General features: G+C 39.3%; 1 protein-coding gene across 2 annotated transcripts in view; it reads right to left on the reverse strand.

The window, feature by feature from the left end:
• The window catches only part of Ipo11 (importin 11), a 163,074-nt gene that overhangs the window by 33,079 nt on the left and 111,774 nt on the right, over nt 1–18,221 (reverse strand). For both annotated transcript variants that reach the window (XM_031360523.1, XM_031360524.1), the window contains one exon: nt 3,326–3,421. In XM_031360523.1, coding sequence (XP_031216383.1) covers nt 3,326–3,421 — 96 coding nt within the window. The remainder of the gene's footprint in view (nt 1–3,325; nt 3,422–18,221) is intronic.

An 18,221-nucleotide genomic window follows, 5' to 3' on the forward strand; every position in this document is an offset into this window, starting at 1 on the left:
ACACACACACACACACACACACCCTTGGTTTCTTCCTGATTATAGTACTGTTCCACTGGTCTCAGTTTCCCTTAAGGTAGGCTGCTGCTTCTTACACAACACAAAAGTTGTGTTTGCTTGGCCTAAAAGAGTGGGACAAGGAGCTCTATCAAAAAACTTATTTTCATGCGACAGTGATATGTCAACCTAACCCAGCTGCCAAGAGCCCAGGTATTGGTTAGATATTATTTTAGGTGTGCAGTGGAGTTGCTTTTAGATAGTATCAGTTTCTGAATCATGAGCTGGACAAAGCAGAATGACCCCTCTCTATGTATTGGGCCTTTGCCAACACACCAAACACCCAGAAAAATGTGTGTCAGGGAATTCATGCTCTATCTGCTTTCAAGTTAGGACTTAAGATTTTCTTTTTCTGCCTTTAAAACTGGATGGACTAGAACTCAAACTACCAGTTCCCCTAAGTCTCCAACCTACCACTATAAACCAGAAACGCCTCAGCCTTTGTAACCAAGTGAACCAGTTTCTTAAAATAAATATTTTTACAGTTGTTTACTGATTCTGTTTCTGGAGAGAACACTAACTTGTATATGACTTACACAGGTGAAGAAAACAGTTTTCTTCCTTTGCCCTAATACATTCTCAAACAGTATAATAAAAATATCAACAGAACCAAAAAGATTAGCTTCCTTTCAATGAAATATAAAATATGTTCAAATAAACATAAAGGGAAAGCTGGAAAGTAAGTTAGCCATGACAGTGAATATTTTATACTTTCCACTCGACCCTTTCTGGAAGTCTCATTGTGTCCTGTCGCACTGTGGACTATAGACTTTAGAACTAGATGAGGCACAGAGTACAGACCTGTCACAGATCTCTGTAAGCACACTAAGAAGCTAAAGTCACACAAGTGAGGTGACTTGTCTCCCCACCCTGTTCCTAGATGCCGAATACCACCCCTGGTAAAGCCTCTACCCGGGAATTCTGGGGAAGGAAAACAGCAGTGAGTGACAGGTTCTCACTCCCCAGGAACACCAGCCCTCATGTCTACGTTTACTTTGAGTTTGGATTTCAGTTTTTATTTTATTTTACGATTTCAATTGTACTGTGGGTTCCAGGGATTTGGTGCAGGCTGTCAGGATTGCACAGCAAGCACTTTCTGCCTACTGAGCCATTTCACCAGCTATTGGATTAGATTTCTATGACAGTCTCCTTATTGGGTTGTTTTCCTTCTAAACCAAAGGTTTGGTATTTTTCCCCCAACACTGAACTTGGCAAAAGGAATAAGAACTTTCTTGTCTTCATATATATTATTTATTGTCTTCTTATATATATGATATATAAATAAACTACACAAGGACTATCTGAACATATCCTAAATACTGTACCACCACTTGCAAGCCATGTCATACTATATAAAAATACTATTTACCATCCTGTTATATTAAAGTCTTATTGTTAACAATTCCTGTTAACTTTAAAGGCAATTCCTTACAGGTATGAGTGACTACTTATTTCTGTTTTATAGTCACAAAAAAATGCTGGATATTTCTGTCTCATAATAATTCTTCAAAAGCTAAATAAGATGTAGATATTTTTATGTTTACATGTTTATGTAAAAAGCATTTGCAACTGCTTACAGTGTTTTCAACAAAGAGCAAAGAGAACAAGTTTGTTGCAATAATACATTAAGCAGCCTACAATCTCATGAGACTTTGCTTAACATTGTAGGTAAATATCTTTATCAATATAATAGTAAGAGAATAGGTATTATGTAAGTGCTATGCACAAAAGGATTCAATTAATTTAAATTTTTCAAGCTGGTATTTGTATGATTGAGAGTATCAGTACTCTTTAGAATTATTTATTTTCATTTTATATATAATTAGACTTTGCCTGAAGATGCTTATGTGCAAGCATGATGCCTTATAGAGGTCAAAAGAGGGTGTTAGATCCCCTGGAACTGGAGTTATAGACAGCTGTGAACAGTTATGTGGATGCTAGAACCTGAACCTCGCTCCTCTGTAAGAGTAGAAAGTGATCTTTAGCTGGTGTTTTCATCTCTCCAGCCCCAGCATATTCTTTTGTTGTTGTTTGTTTTGAGACAAGGTCTTACTATGTAAACCTGGTTGGCCTGGGAATTACTATGTAAACCACGCTGTCTTGAACTCAAAAGGTCTACCTGCTAGAATTATAAGCATGCACTACTAAGTCTGGTTACCATTCCATATTCTTAACAACATAAATTTGCCTAACTCACCAAAAAGAACATAAATTTAACTATTACTTTTTGAAACTAGTCAATCACTTAAAAAAGATACTCTGATGTCCAAAAAGTACCTTTTAAAAATGTTTTAATCACAAATACAAAGTAACTCATCCCATGTTTCTCATAATTAGCTTGAAATGGGAAGCCTATTTAAAACATCATTAAAAAAAATTTATGCTAGACTGTCTTTGGAATTTATTTGTAATTTTTTAAGTTTATTCTCTGGCAATTTTACACATGTATATAACACATTTTGATCATATTTATGCCTATTCCCCTCTCCAACCCATCCCCTCTAGAACCTTCTTCCGCTCCTCTTTTCCACATCTTTTAAACATTTTTTATTTTAATTTATTATGTATATCATATGCAATGGATCATAGGCAACTTCCCAGTGGCTACACCCCTACAGAAAAATAACTTCCTCTTTCTCAGGAGCCATTAACTGGCAAGAGCTCAATTAAAAAAATTATTATCAAGTCACAAAATGATGGTTATTATATCAAAGAAGCTCAATTTGGAAAATAACAAAATAAAACTGGGTTTTAGAAAATCAACTAATAAATATTATAAGCAAAATAATGACTAAATCCTTGGTGTCGTGGTACTGATATAGCTCAGTTCACAGCATGCTCACCAACACATATGACCCCAGTACCACATAAAGCAGGTATGAAGGGACACAATTATAGCACGTGGGAGGTGAAGGATGGGAAGATCAGAAGTTCAAGGTCTTTTTTTTGTTTTGTTTTGTTTTGTTTTCAAGACAGGGTTTCTCTGTGTAGCTCTGGCTGTCCTGGAACTCACTCTGAAGACCAGGCTGGCCTCGAACTCAGAAATCCACCTGCCTCTGCCTCCCAAGTGCTGGGATCAAGGTCATTTTTGACTATACATGTTCATGATCAGTTTGGGATACTTGAGACCTTGTCTAAAATTAAAAAAAAAAATTAAATAAAACTGTATAAAAGAAAATTACCCTCTTCATATTTTGAACTAAAAATAATCATGGTGTATTATTTAATTCCATAATTCTAAGTATGATTAATTAAATGATCCACCTACTCTTTGTAAGTTCTTGTTTCAGGGTCTTCTGTCATGACATCATGAAGAGCCTCCACTGAGATATTTATAATTCCACAAAATTTATCTTGGATAACACTAGAATAAAAGAAAAACAATACAGATTAACAAGAGTATTTTAACACCATCTTTAAAAAATCCAAACACTATCTTGAGCATGTAAATTTAGTACTGAAACAGAAAAAAAAGACTTCAAAATATATTTAAGGGTAATATTTTTACAACTGCACATAATATCAGCAGTTTTTCGTCTGCAATACTGTTGGTCTTTAAATATTAGCTAAGCACCAGGAGAGAATTGATGTTGAGGAGATGAATAAGTAGTTAGGAGTGCTAACCAAGGGAACATGAGGACCTGGATGGGAATCCCCAGCATCCACATAAAAAAAGCAGTGCAGTTGTGTATGGGTTTGTTACCCTAGCTTTGAAGGTGGAGACAGGTGGAGACTATTTGTCACAAAGAATAGTGCAGAGAGCGATGGAGAGATAGATCCTACTGCATACATTTTCACCACCCCCTCACACATACATACACACACACAGACACATATACCAGACACACCCTGATTTTTACCATTTTTTCCTAATAGTCTTGTGTTAATTTTACAATAGACACAAAGTGCTGGCAAAAATCTCTGCCTTTCTAAAGATATTGTCAAGGGAAAAGAAAAAAACACATTGTAGTGTGAAAGAAATATTGTTAAAACATTTGGCAAAAACTTGGACCCAGCATATAAAGAATTCAGAACAATCTGTTAGAATTAGCAGACAAACAACTTAATTTTGAAGTAGAAAACATTTGGAGGGGAAAAAATGTGAAGAGGCAGTTCACCAAGAAAAATATTCAGATTCCATGGAAGTACTTGAAAAGATGTTGCATATAATTAGGCATTACAGAAACACAAGCTGAAATCACAATAAATTTTATTTAAAAGTAAAATTAACAAGATTGGCAATACTACAGGTCTGGAGAAGGCTAAGCTGATAAAGTGCTTGCTAGGCAAGAATAAAAAGCCATGTGATCCTCAGGAGCCATGAGAACACAGCACGGCAGCACATGCCTGCTGGAAGGCAGGGACAGCTGCCCATCAAGCCACAAGAAATTACAAGACCCAAGGTTGTCTGTAGACTACATGAGTGTACATGAGTATGCAGATGCACCTCCCCCATAGGCCCCACCAACATGAAAAAAGATGATTGCCAATACTACATGATGGTAAAGAATCTTACATATTGTTAGCAAGAACTTAAAATGCTATATTCACATTGGAAAATGTCACATTTTAATAAAGTTAAGCAATCCTACTTGCAGGTATTTACCTAAAATCCAAATGAGTGTTCTAAGATCTGTACAAATATTTGTGACAGCTTTACTTTAACAGTCCCAACCTGCAACAACCCAAAAATGACCATCAACTAGTCAATGAATAAACCTGAACACACATTCAGGCCCACAGAATTTGTTCAACAGAATATACTCAGGAAAGAAAGAGAACTTCCTAGGCGACATGACTGATTCATCATGTACGAGTAACAAGCCAGAATCAAAGGAATATGCACTCTAGGACCATGTCTACAAATGTTCAAAAGGCAAGGCTAGCTCAACATTTTGGGTGATATAACTACTTTCTATTACGAGCACACCAACGGTTGTGCAAAGATGTAAATTTGTCAAAGCTGTATACTTTTGCTATGCATACACTATAGCTTATATAACTAGTATTTCAAAAAGGTAAAAGCAGCCATTTACTACAACATAGTACATTAAATTATACTAAGAAATTTCAAAGTAGCTAAAAAATTAGTGCCTCCAGGATTATACTTTTATCCCTAAGGGGCTAGACCCTGTGTTACTCAGACTTCATTAACATGCATGATTAACTTTTTAAAAGGTTCAGCAAATGCACTGGGTGTGGTAACAATTACCTTAATCCCAACAACAGGGAGACAGAGGCAGGTGGATTGCTGAGTTCAAGGCCAGTCTGGTCTACATATTAAGTTTTGCAGCCAAAGCTGCCAAGTGAGATCCCATCTTTAAAAAAAGGTTCAGCAAATAGCTCCAAGGTCAGCAGTCTGGGCCACTTCTCCCCGTGTGCAGTCAGAAGCTTGTGTCTGTATATTCATATGTTATATTCTGAAGAACCAAATCACCAAATGGACTAAGTTCCAACTGATAGGAATCATTCTGATACATTCTAGTCTGAGCAGAACAACTTATTTCACGAGGATGTACTTAATGCCACCATGATTACTTTATCTCAGAATTAAAGAATAGTTTTAAAAACATTCATTCTACGTTCTATTATATACACAAGGGGGGAAAAGGTCAAGATTTTCATTAGAAATTAAGCAATAGGAGACCCTCCTCCTAGCTGCCTAAGAAGCAGTCTTCTAGCAGTCTTCAGATGAAGATGTAGAACTCTCAGCTCCTCCTGCACCATGCCTGCCTGGATACTGGCATGCTCCTGCCTTGACGAGAATGGTCTGAACCTCTGAATCTGTAAGCCAGCCCCAACTAAATGTTGTCCTTCTAAGAGTTGCCTTGGTCACGGTGTCTGTTCACAGCAGTAAAACCCTAATGAAGATAGAAGCTGGTACCAGAGATTGGGGTATTGCTGTGATAGGCCTGACCATGTTTTTGTTTGGAGGAATGTGGATTTTGGGACCTTGTGTTTGAGAAGCAGTGGGATGCTTTAAGTGAGGTTTATTGGACCACCCTAGGAGGAATGTGGAAGACATTGGTGCTAAGGGGGATTTGAACTGCAAAGACCTGGCCCAAGAGGTTTTAGTGAAGAATGTTGAGTACATGGCCTAGAGACTGTTTTTGTGATATTTTGGTGAAGAATGTGGCCCCTTTTGCCATTGTCCAAAGAGTCTGCCTGAGGCTAAAGAAAAGAGATTTAGATAAGTTGCTTCGACAAAGGAAGTCTCAAAAGAGCCTGATATAAATTCTGCTGTGTGGTTACTAAAGTCCACTTGTATGAAGAGTATTTTGATGAAAAGGAGCACACTTTGAAAGGTAAAGTACAAAATGTATGGTTCCAAGAATAAAGGGACACCAGGAAGTAGAATGGAGCTGAATCCTACGTTCAAGGAGATAAACAGATTAAGGGAGTGGTGACCTTACAGCAAGACCCCACCCTGCTAAGCTTATTGTTTATGCTTTTGCAGTTGAACAAGGGCCTTGGTTAATGTTTTCATTTGGACTTTTAATCTGAAATGAACTACAATCCAGAAATGGAGAGCACAACTGTGATCCAGATCACAGGCTGGAAGACACAGGCTTTGATCTGGATCTTGAGGAACAGTGCCCATGAAAAGCTCAGGCCCAGACATGGTAATATACACCTTTGATCCCGGGAGAAAAAGACAAGCTGATCCCTGAGTTCAAGGCCAGCCTAGAACAGAGCCAGTTCCAAGTAGAAAAAAGCATAGGTCCAGAAATGGTGATACAAGCCTTTAATCCCAGCATTCAAGAGGCAGAGCCATGTAGATCTCTGAGTTCAAAGTCAAGCTACAAAGCAAGCTCTAGGATAGCCAAGCTTAGGCAGTGAAGAAGTTGACAGAAAGCTGGTAATAGAATTAAGGGGCCATGTTCTAGTTCCTACAAGCTGCAGAACTTGGCAGCTGTGGCCATGTGTCTCTGGCTTTAGAATCAAGAGGAGGGCATTAGACTACTGGGACAATTGATGATGCTGATTAGCTGGAGCTAAGAAATTAGTGGCGATTAAGAAGAGACCAGCATCACTGAGGTGAAATCTTCTGGGAAGTGTTTTCTGAGGGTACAAAGAAGCTGTGTCCCAGAGATAGCCAAGGTTATACCTCGTGCTAAAACTGGACTTGTGATGTGTAAGAATTACTTGGTACCGGTTTTGAAGGTATGAAGGGAGCAGCTGAAACTTGGCACTGTGAGAGGCCAGGGAAGACCACTGGTAAAGGTGCAGCCTCAGTTGCAGTTCATGTCCAAGGACTGAAAGGGTCATGCAAAAATGTTGAGGCTTGGTACCATAAAGGGAGCCTGTGAGAGGCTATTGGTGAAGCCTAATTGCAATGAGAAACCTCAGCAAGTTAGAGATGCTAGTACCATGGGATGATCACCAGGAAGAGCAGCAGTAGTGAGGTAGAGTCAATTAGACCCTGGAGTGCTACAGAGGGCAGAGCTCCTCCTTTGGAGGAGCCAGAAGATCATATGTGGATCCCAGACACTGGAACAAGAGATATAATGTTGAAGTTGCCTTGGATACCCCAAGATGTTAGAGATGCCAGAACTGTGGTACACCTGCTGAGAAAAGCTGCTAACAGGGAGAAGAACCAGCTCAAGAGAAAGAAGTATGCTGTAATCAACAAAGTAGAAAGGAGTTGGAGATCTGAAGAACACTTTGACATCAGACATGGAGTTTGGAGTTTCCCCAGCCAGCTTTTTGGTCTCCTCACTATGTCATTTTGGAATGGTAATGTACATCCTATGATGTTGCAGGTATATGATCTACTTCTTGACTTTGATTTTATGGGGGATTACAGTAAAACAATTGGATGAGACTTTGAACTTTGGACTTTTAAACATTGTTAAAACTATGACAGACTATGGAGACTTTTGACTAAATGTATTTTGGATTATGCTATGGCTAGGTATGCCCCCATAGACTTCTGTATTTGAATAAGCCTATGGGGGAACAGGAAGTGGAATGTGGTAGTTTAAATATGCTTGGCTCAGGGAGTGGCACTATTAGGAGGTGTGGCTTTTTGGAGTAGATGTGGCCTTGTTGGAGAAAGTGTGTCACTTTGAAAGACCCTCCTCCTAGCTGTCTGAGGAGTCAATCTTCTCCTGTTTGCCCTTGGAACAAAATGTAGAACTCTCACATCCTCCAGTGCCATGCCTGCCTGGATGCTGCCATTCTGCCATAATGATAATGGACTGAACCTCTGAACCTGTAAGCCAGCCCCAACTAAATGTTGTCCCTTATAAGAGTTGCCTTTGTCATAGTGTCTCTTCACAGCAATGAAATCCTTAAGATACTAAAAAAAAAAAAAAAAAAAAAAAAAAAAAAGAAAAAGAAAAAGAAAAGAAAAGAAATTAAGCAATAGGGCTGGAGATATGGCTCAGAGTTAAGAGCACTGACTGCTCTTCCAGAGGTCCTAAGTTCAATTTCCAGCAACCACATGGTGGCTCACAACCATCTGTAATGAGATCTGACACCCTCTTCTGGTGTGTCTGAAGACAGCCACAGCACACTTATATATAATAATAAATAGATAAATCTAAAAAAATAAGAAATTAAGCAATAAATTATGTGATCTTTAGTTTTCTTGCCTATAAATGAAGCCTAAACTTGGGTCTCAAGTGGAAAGATAGAAAGAAAATGGCCATTGCCTTACACCGAGCAGCAAATCACTATGGAGCCATCATAGATGCCAAGGCAAGGAGAACCTGAAATGCCTTCTTAATACAACACTGACAGCACTGGATTCAATAGACAAGAGTGCTGCTTGCCCTTTCCAGGGACCTTGCATGCATCTATCTCAAGATTTCTAAGGAGAATATATTAAACTGCCTCTTCTACTAACATCAGCTCTAAGCAGCAACCCCAGTCCTGGGAAAAATAGAAAATTTGGGATCAATGTCAATGTTTTCTCAAAATATTAATTATGAATTTTCCTTACAGGTATCTGTCAACCTCAATGTGGCTGTGCTGTGCTGTATGGCAAGAAGTATTATTCTGCCGTATCTGTCCCTCAAGTACCAGAGAGGGGGAAGACAGACTCCATAGCCCAGGGTACAAAGGAAATAAAGCTGGCTTTGAATGGAAGAGCTTACTCGAGGGAGGAAGAACTGGAGATTGGAAAGGAAACATTCTATAATCGTAAAAAAAAAAAAGATGAATTAGACAGTATAACTATCTCCAAACCACTCAAAGTTTTAAGAAGCATTCTCAAAAGGAAGCACCTTAATTATTACTCATTAAGCAGTTCAGAGAAAGTGTTTCCAAGTCATAGAGAAAACAACTACAAGCCAAACAAAGTAGTGTGTACTTCTCTATGTAGCTAGCTTGAAACAATTATGTAGACCAGGCTGGCCTTGAACTCACAGATAGCCACCTCTGCTTCACAAGTGCTGGGATTACATGTGTGTACCCCCTACTCAAGGCTTCAGAATATACATTTAAATAAACATGAAGACATTACAAACTCTTCTAATGCTACTTCGGCACAGTATGTTCCTCCTATTGACTCAACTTATAACATTTTATAATGAAGCTTTTTAAAAAGATGTCTTTGGGGCGGAAGAGACAGCTCAGCAGTTAGGCATATACTGTTCTTGCACAAGAGTGGACTTTCGTGCCCAGCGTCCACCGCAGACAGCTTATCACCACCTGTATATCCAGGGGATCAGAAGCCCTTTTTTGCTCTCGTGCACATACCCACACACATACACTTTCTCAACTCCTGGGCATAAAGAATCAATTTTTTTATACTATTTTCTAGAATTAGGGCTTTGAGCTTCTTAAAACACTTTTTCCATTTATTTATTTATTTGCATGGGGTGCACAAATCAGAGTTGGCAATTCGCAGGGGTCAGGCTTTCTGCCTTTACCATGTGGGGTTTCAGAGATGAAACTCAGATCATCCAGCTTAGTGGTGAGTGTCTTAACCTGCGGATTCATGCTGAGTTCTAGACCTATGTTTTTAAATGGAACTAGACATTTAAAATGGAAACGATCAAAAGAAAGCTATAAGCCAGAATGAAATGAAAAGGCTGGGAGGGAGAAGAGCGGGTAGGGTGTCGCTTAAAGATAACTGTGGTTGCCGCTGTGCCTTTTGATGAAAACCATCCCATTATAACCAGAAGAAGGGTTTTCCTTCTCAAGGTGTCATCTCTGGCCCTCCTCCTGGATCACCCACTTCAAACTAATGCAGGACTAGGTCTTAACCCCTCAACCCACCACTTACGGGGGGGGGGGGGGGGGAATGAGAATTCATCTTAACTATGAAGGCCTAGGACTCTACAATCCCTGAAAAGAATACCTAGGATCTATCTAGGACCGCATGGTAGTAGCCCTGCAGAAACCAACATTCCATGTTCTCCGTTTCTCGAATTGCTCCCTTGCTTCACACTTCTACCATGAAGACTTCTGGGACTTCTCTCCAAGGTAACAGAGCATTCTCCTGAATTCAATAAAAGCTCTTCACTCATTGGACATGCACCTGTGTGGCATCTTTCATGTTCTTCTTTTGTCCTTTGATTTTTGAGAACTCCTCTGCTTAAGATCATACACAACTTAAATAAGAATCATGTGTACCGGGCATGGTGGCGCATATCTTTAATTCCAGCACTTGGGAGGCAGAGGCAGATTTCTGAGTTCAAGGCTAGCCTGGTCTACAGTGAGTTCCAGCACAGCCAAGGCTACACAGAGAAACCCTACAACCCTATCTCGAAAAACAAAAACAAACAAGCAAACAAAAAACCAAAACAAAAATCATGTGTTATGGATATTTTTAAACCCCATAGGATAATGTTCTAAGTGTGAACACTCAATAAGTAGTCAAGGAAATTCATGATCCTAAACGCTGCAGACTTTCTTTTATTTTCTTTCTTGAGTTTTCTTATTATTTATTCCCTTTTAAAATTATAGTCATGGGACTGGCAATGTGGCTCAGCAGTAACAGTGCCAAGCCTGACCACCGGGTCAATCCCAGAGACCATCATGGTAGAAGGGGAGAACCGAGGCCCACAAGATATCCTCCAACAGTCACATAGGTGCTATGGCACATGTGTACATGCACACACACAAATGTTTATAGAAACACTTAAACAAAGAAATAAATATAATCACTGCCATGAATAGCTGATACATAGATAACAGGCAACTGACTACTTTATACTGTGTATACGCCAGAACACAGAGAATGAGTCATAAATATATTTGTGAAATTCTTTTTTTTAAAATACAAAGGAATTTTGATATTGAGAAGACTGGAGAGTAAAAGTGAAACTGAAGGGGTCATTCAGCAACCTCAGTTTGTTCTTCCTTTTATCCGCCCCTCTCACTTTCTTTTCTCATATACTTGATTTAGACAGAATCACAAAAACAACTGACAGAGGCACAAAAAGCACATGCTAGGACTTACATCGACACCCATGCTAGGACGTACATCCAGGGCCTCAAGCCTGCTAGGCAAGCACTCCACCACAGACCTAAGCCCCATCATTAACACGGGCCATTTAAAACACTGGCTTGTACTGTTCAGGCATCTCAGCCCTCCACAACTGCTGGCCCCACATCTATGCAGCCGACTACCATGGGGGAAAATTGCATCTGCACTGAATACGTACAGACTTCATTATTCTAGTTGCTAACAGTGGGGTATAACTTACTCAGGACTTTTAGATGTTTTTAAGTCAGCTCCAGATTATGTAATGTTAAAAGAGGGGTATGCATGGCTTATGCAATGCCACCATTTTATAAGCATCTGTAGATTTTATCCAAAGTATCTCAAAAACAATCCCCTGTGGATCCTAGGGATACTTGTGTGGTAAGCAACTCTATATGAGCACAAGGATTTGATACATGAAGGCACAAAACCCTGAAACCAGCAAATAAAAGGGTATTTAATCATATAAACTAATTCCATACAAGTTTCATTTATTCCTTTTTTTTTTTCACAAAAATATACATGAAGAAAACTAGTTTTAAACTGTTAGTATTTCCTGGAGGTATATACAAGTGAGATATGTACAGATTATGTAGCCTAATGAAAAGTGATTTTTTTCCTTGCTTTTGAAAACTCAGTAATGTACAAAAATCAATTTTTTTCTATGTTTGTTCATTGGATTTTAAAGGAGCTAGTTTAAAATTATTTCTCCTATATCTAAATGAATTCAAACAAGAGATGTTTAGAAAACTAAATGTCTTTAGAAAGCCAACAAAGCTTTTAATTCACAAAGACAAAATAAACAGAATGTTCTAACGCTTGTTTGGTTAAGGCGAATGGGTGTCTGGCATGTGTCTGTCTAGTTTCTTGAGTATTTCTTTAGTGAGCATTCTACACTGGCCAGCCACATGAGAGCACAATCTTAATTTCTCTTTCTTTTAAGTGATGACTTTACAAATTCTCATCCTATCTTCATCCTTTTGTACTATGAGGAAACAGGAAGGAACAAACATGGACATTTTCAATACAATTTTATAAGTCAAAACTGATGCTGTACAAAATTTTCATAGTAGTGGGCCAAAGAAAAAAAATCAGAACTTTGAACACTTTAAAATTATCTCTAATCTAAGCAGGTCTTCTTAATCATATCAATCAGAAATCACACCTATTTAATAACAGAAATCATTCTTTTTTTTTTTTTCCTCCTCGAGACAGAGTTTCTCTGTATAGCCTGGCTGTCCTGGAACTCACTCTGTAGACCAGGCTGGCCTCGAACTCAGAAATCCACCTGCCTCTGCCTCCCAAGTGCTGGAATTAAAGGCGTGTGCCACCGCTGCCCAGCTCAGAAATCATTCTTGATTTAATATAATTTTAATACTAGAGTTTGGAAGAACAGGTAATTTAGGAAAGAAATAAGCTATTAAAACCCAAAAGCAACAACCAGGCAAGATATTCTCAACTGTATCTCTTGGTTTATATAACTTAACAAGAGTAAACAAATAACAGACATTTGTTGAAAGAGTCCAAAGAAGTAAGAAAGGCTGTCAACAGTTCTGTCCCAGAATCTCCACAGCATGAAACTATGGCAGTACTGATGTTTACACTGAAAGCTCCCCTTTAGATACTTTCCAGAACTTAGCCTGTAAATATTTTTGTCCCCTAAACAGAAGCACAATCCTTTCTATATAGTAATTATTGGCATGGTCATGAGACAGCATATAAAGAAATGCCTGCCAAGAAGGGCTACATATTCATAATTCAATTTTATTAATTCAGTTTTAAAAATATTTATTTTTATGAGTACAGATGCCTTGCTTCTGTGTTATATCTGTACATCACTTGTGAGCCTGGTGCCTGTGGAGGCCATAAAAGAGTGTCAGATCACTTGGAACTGAAGTTACAGCCAGGTGTGACCAACCATGTGGGTGCTGAAAATTGAACCCAAGACCTCTGGAAGAGCAACCAGGGTCCTTAACTACAAAGCAACCAATCCAGCTCCACAACTCGCTATTTTAAAGCAGAGCTTATTTTCTTTAACTCAATGATCTTACAAAGGTTCTTATGTGTGACATATTTTTCCTCCAATTACCTGGGTCTTTATTTGTTTCTTGTTTCTGCACAGGCATGTAAGACTTTCTGCCCCACCCCCAAGCCATTATCCCTAACATTATAAGAAATAATTTTAATGGTGGACCTGGGAGTAGTGAAATGGCTTAGTGGGTAAAGGCGCTTAGCATTAACACTGAAGAACTGAGTGTGACCTTCAGAACTCAGGCTGTGGAAGTGGAAAGGTGAGTCTTACAGCTGGCACACAATATAAAAAAATATAACACAATCTTTAAAAAGATGATCAATATGTAGTGTATTAGTTACTTTTCTATTGGTGTGATAAAACATCATGACAACGACAACTCATAAAAGAAATGTCTTAATTGGGCTTACGGTACCAGAGTTTTACAGTCTATGACAGTGGAACAAAGGCTTGGAGGTAGGAACAGCTGAGAGCACACATCTAGAGATGGAGGCCAAGAGTTAACTGGCAATGGTACTGAGTCAACCTCAAAGCCTGCCTCATTACACACTGTTTCCAACAAGGCCACGCCTCTTTATCTTATTTTTTTTTTTAAAGCAGCCAGTGCTCTTTTTTTTTTTTAAATTTATTTTATGTGTATGAGTACACTGTAGCTATATAGATGGCCATGAGCCATCATGTGTGTGGCTGCTGGGAATTGGACTCAGGACCTTTGCGGGCCCTGCTGGCTTTGGCGTAATTCACTGTAGCTGTCTTCAGACACACCAGAAGAGGGCGTCTGATCTCATTACGGGTGGTTGTGAGCCACCATGTGGTTGCTGGGATCCGAACTCAGGACCTTTGGAAGAGCAGTCAGTGCTCTTACCCACTAAGCCATCTCGCCAGCCCAAGGCCACGCCTCTTAATCCTTCCCAACAGGTCCACCAACTGGGAAACATGTATTCAAACATATGAGCTACAGGGCACATTCTCATACAAGTTAAAACATGTTGTATCTTAGGATAAGTAGAATTTTCCATCCTTTGTGACTTTGCAAGAGAAAGTATATGCATGCATAGGAAACAATGTTCAGCAAGGACATACTAATGTTGCATAAAAATGAAATAACCAGTGTCTAGTACAAGTCACATGTAACCCAAGCTGGTACCAAACTTTCAGAGTCATAAAAGAAGAGATCTCAAACTTACAATCTTTCTGCACATACCACACCTGATTGTGTGGTACCGGGATCAAACCTACGGCTTTGCACATGCTAAGTAAGTACTATACCAACTGAGCTACATCTCCAACCTGGTATAGAGTACTAACCATGAGATCAGGTTAAGACCCCACCACTGTCAATCTGGAAACTATTTAAAGCAAAGCTATATAAGTCATTATATTACCCTAGGACAAATTATCAAAGCTATATACCCTAGAGAAAATTTAAAAAGCCAACTGTCAGGGCTGGAGAAATGGTTTGGCACTTAAGTCTTCTCTTCCGGAGGACACATGGTTCAATTCCTATCCCCCACATGGAGGCTCACAATTGTCTGTAACTCTGATTCCGGAGGATCCGAAAGGCACTGCATACATATGGTGTGCAGACAAACATGCAGGCAAAACACTCTTACACATAAAAATGATTTAAAAAAAGCCAACTGTAGTGACATTATTGAAGTTGGTATGAAAAGGTACTTGTATTCAGGATTAAAATCCTGAAAAAGACTCATATGCCACACAGCTCAGCCCAAAATAAGAATTTGCGCCAAAAAACAAACACAGAAACATACACACACTCTTAGACAGGCTCTCGCTACAGTAGCTCTGGTTATCTGGGAACTCACTACGTAGACCAGGCTGGCCTCAAAGTTATGGAGATCCACCTGCCTCTGCCTCCTGAGTGCTAGGATTAATGATGTACACCCATGCCCAGCTAGCATTCCATGATTAAAAGGCAACTCAGCTATTAATGATGAGGACACTGATGTCAACAACTGGCAAGAAACTATCTGTCAATAAAGCACAAGAAAGAAGGCTTAAAGTTACAAAACAAAACTGCACAAATGAGGCCTGGTGGATTGAGAGAGCGCAACAGAGAGACAGAGAAAACACATAGTTGGCAAGCTAGGGTAGATCTGGAAGTCGTGGGTGAATATGACCAAAATATATTGTATCAAATTCTTAAAAAAAAAAAAAAAGGAAAAAAGACAAAGACAAAGACAAAAGAAAACACTTAATAAACATGTGGGGGGAAATGGACCAAAAAAATCCCAATGATTTTGATAGTTAAAAAACATGGCAAGAGGGCTGGAGAGATGGCTCAGCAGGTAAGAGCACTGACTGCTCTTCTGAAGGTCCTGAGTTCAGATCCCAGCAACCACATGGTGGCTCACAACCACTCGTAATGAGATCTGAAGCCCTCTTCTGGTGCGTCTGAAAACAGCTACAGTGAATTACTCCAGAACGAGTGGGCCGGAGCAAGCAGGCAGGAGCGAGTGGGGCCATCCTGAGCTCAATTCCCAGCAACCACATGATGGCCATCTATACAGCTACAGTGTACTCATACACATAAAATAAGTAAATCTTTAAAAAGAAAAGTGGCAAGAAACCTAAAATTATGATTTGGGATAAGAGGAAAAAACCATCTCTCTGAAGTATTATTTTTTATTATTTTATGTGTATGAGTGCTTTGCCTGTACTTATGTGCATGCCTCCTGCCTAAGAGATCAAAAGAGAACATGGAATCTCCTGAATCTGGTGTTACAAATGACTATGAGCTACCATAAAAGTGCTGGGTCCCTCTTGACCACTGAGCTATCTTTCTAGCTTGTAGTTGTAAATTATTTAAAAATATTCATATGGTAGCTGGTATGATGGAAAAAGCCTTTAATTCCAGCACTTAGGAAGCAGAGATGAGTGTATCTCTGAGAGTGCAGGGTCAGCCTGGTCTACATATGGTTTTGGGCTAGCCAGGAGTACAGACTGAGACCCTGTCAAAGATGTGACTACTTTGCTACATGAATAATGTAGCTAGAAAGGCCATCTAGGCTTGCTATGTAGGTGGGCTCCCTGACCAAATTCCTCCGCCCACTCCTACCTGACTTTCTCAGGAGCTTTCCCAACGAGCTTTCTCAGGGCATAGGAATCTTAACTGAACCACATCCTCTCCTCCTCTGCTCCTGGTAACCTCACAAACATGTCACACTAGCCATGTCAAACTGTGAATTCCCGGCCCCCAAGCAAAAGTAAAAACCAAAGGGAGAAGTAAAACCAGGCTCTCCTAAAATTTCCTTCTACAAATAAAGACTAGCTCTATCACACCAGAATCAAGCCAGAAGCCTGGGTTTTCACTTCTACCTTTTCTCCTCATTTACTCCTTCCCAAACCAACTCACCATCAAATTCTGCCAAATTTATCTCGGGATATTCCTATAGTGATGCTGTGCCATGGGCCAATTCTGTCTCTAGTTTAAATACCCTTGTAACCTTTCAAACAGGGAAACTTCTCTGCTGCTTCTGTAATTCATCTTCTCTAGCACACACTAGAGGGATTTTGTTGTAGTTTTGGGGACAAACTCTCGAGTAACCCAAGCTAGCCTTCAGGTGGATGACCTTTAACCTTTGACCCAATTGCCTCCTCCTTCCTGAACCCTGGAATCATTACACTTGACTGCAGAGTGTTCTTTTGAAAAATCTGAATGTATCTTTCTCCTGCTTTAAAGCAAACATTTATATCTTTCAACAGCTTTCCTCTATGATTAAAAACCCAAGCTCCCAGTAGTACTTTTGCCAGTCCTTCTCTCTTTCCCTTGTCTATCCTCACAGATCTTCCACCTCCAGGGCTTTCTATATGTTGGGAATTTTACCATCTGCCCGCCCCTGCAAAGTTTGTTCTGTTTACACTAGGAATAAACCTCTGAGTGGAGCCATGCTAGAAGAGAGGTCAAGAGGCTTTCAAAAGCAAGGAGTGGTCAAGGAAAGGAGTTTTAAAAGGCAAAGCGTAAGTGTCTCAAAGAATATTTATTCATTTATTTATTTATGTTATTACTTATACAAAGAAATATACCCATATAAAATTAAGGGAAAAAAATGATTGCCATAGAAAATTATCTGGCAAAAGCAAGTTTTCCATACATAAAATGAATCTTTAAAAAAAAAAAAAAAGCAAGTTTTCCAAAGACACAACTAAGAGCAGACTGAGGTTTATGTCCATGTCCTGGAAAGTCATCAAAGAGAGGGAAGGGGAAAGGGATAGAGAAATCACACCCCACCCCACCCCACCCCCACCAAGAACATTTATTTATGGTCTCCCATTGCTGAAAATGACTTCCCATTAAAAGTATAGTATCCAAGCTGGGAGTAGTAGTTGCATGCCTTTAATCCCAGCACTGGTGAGGCAGAGGCAGGCAGATCTCTGTGAGCTCAAGGCCAACATGGTCTACAGAGTCAAAGACCATGGTCCAAGACAGCCAGAACTACACTGTGAAACCATGTCTCAAAAATAAGTGATTTTACTAATACTTTTAAAGTGAGCACCTGCTGACAAAGCATAAATTGAATACTTCATGAAAACAAATGTGATCAATTATAGTTCCATTTATAAGATTGCTAGTAATAGAACTAAAGTTTTCTGGTTGAATCTCAGTCAATTATGTTACGTACAAAAATACATATAAAATAGTTGAGTTTTTTTTTTTTTTTTTTTTTTTTTTTT

This window comes from Mastomys coucha, unplaced genomic scaffold (genome assembly GCF_008632895.1).
Source record: "Mastomys coucha isolate ucsf_1 unplaced genomic scaffold, UCSF_Mcou_1 pScaffold8, whole genome shotgun sequence".
Taxonomy (NCBI): Eukaryota; Metazoa; Chordata; class Mammalia; order Rodentia; family Muridae; genus Mastomys; species Mastomys coucha.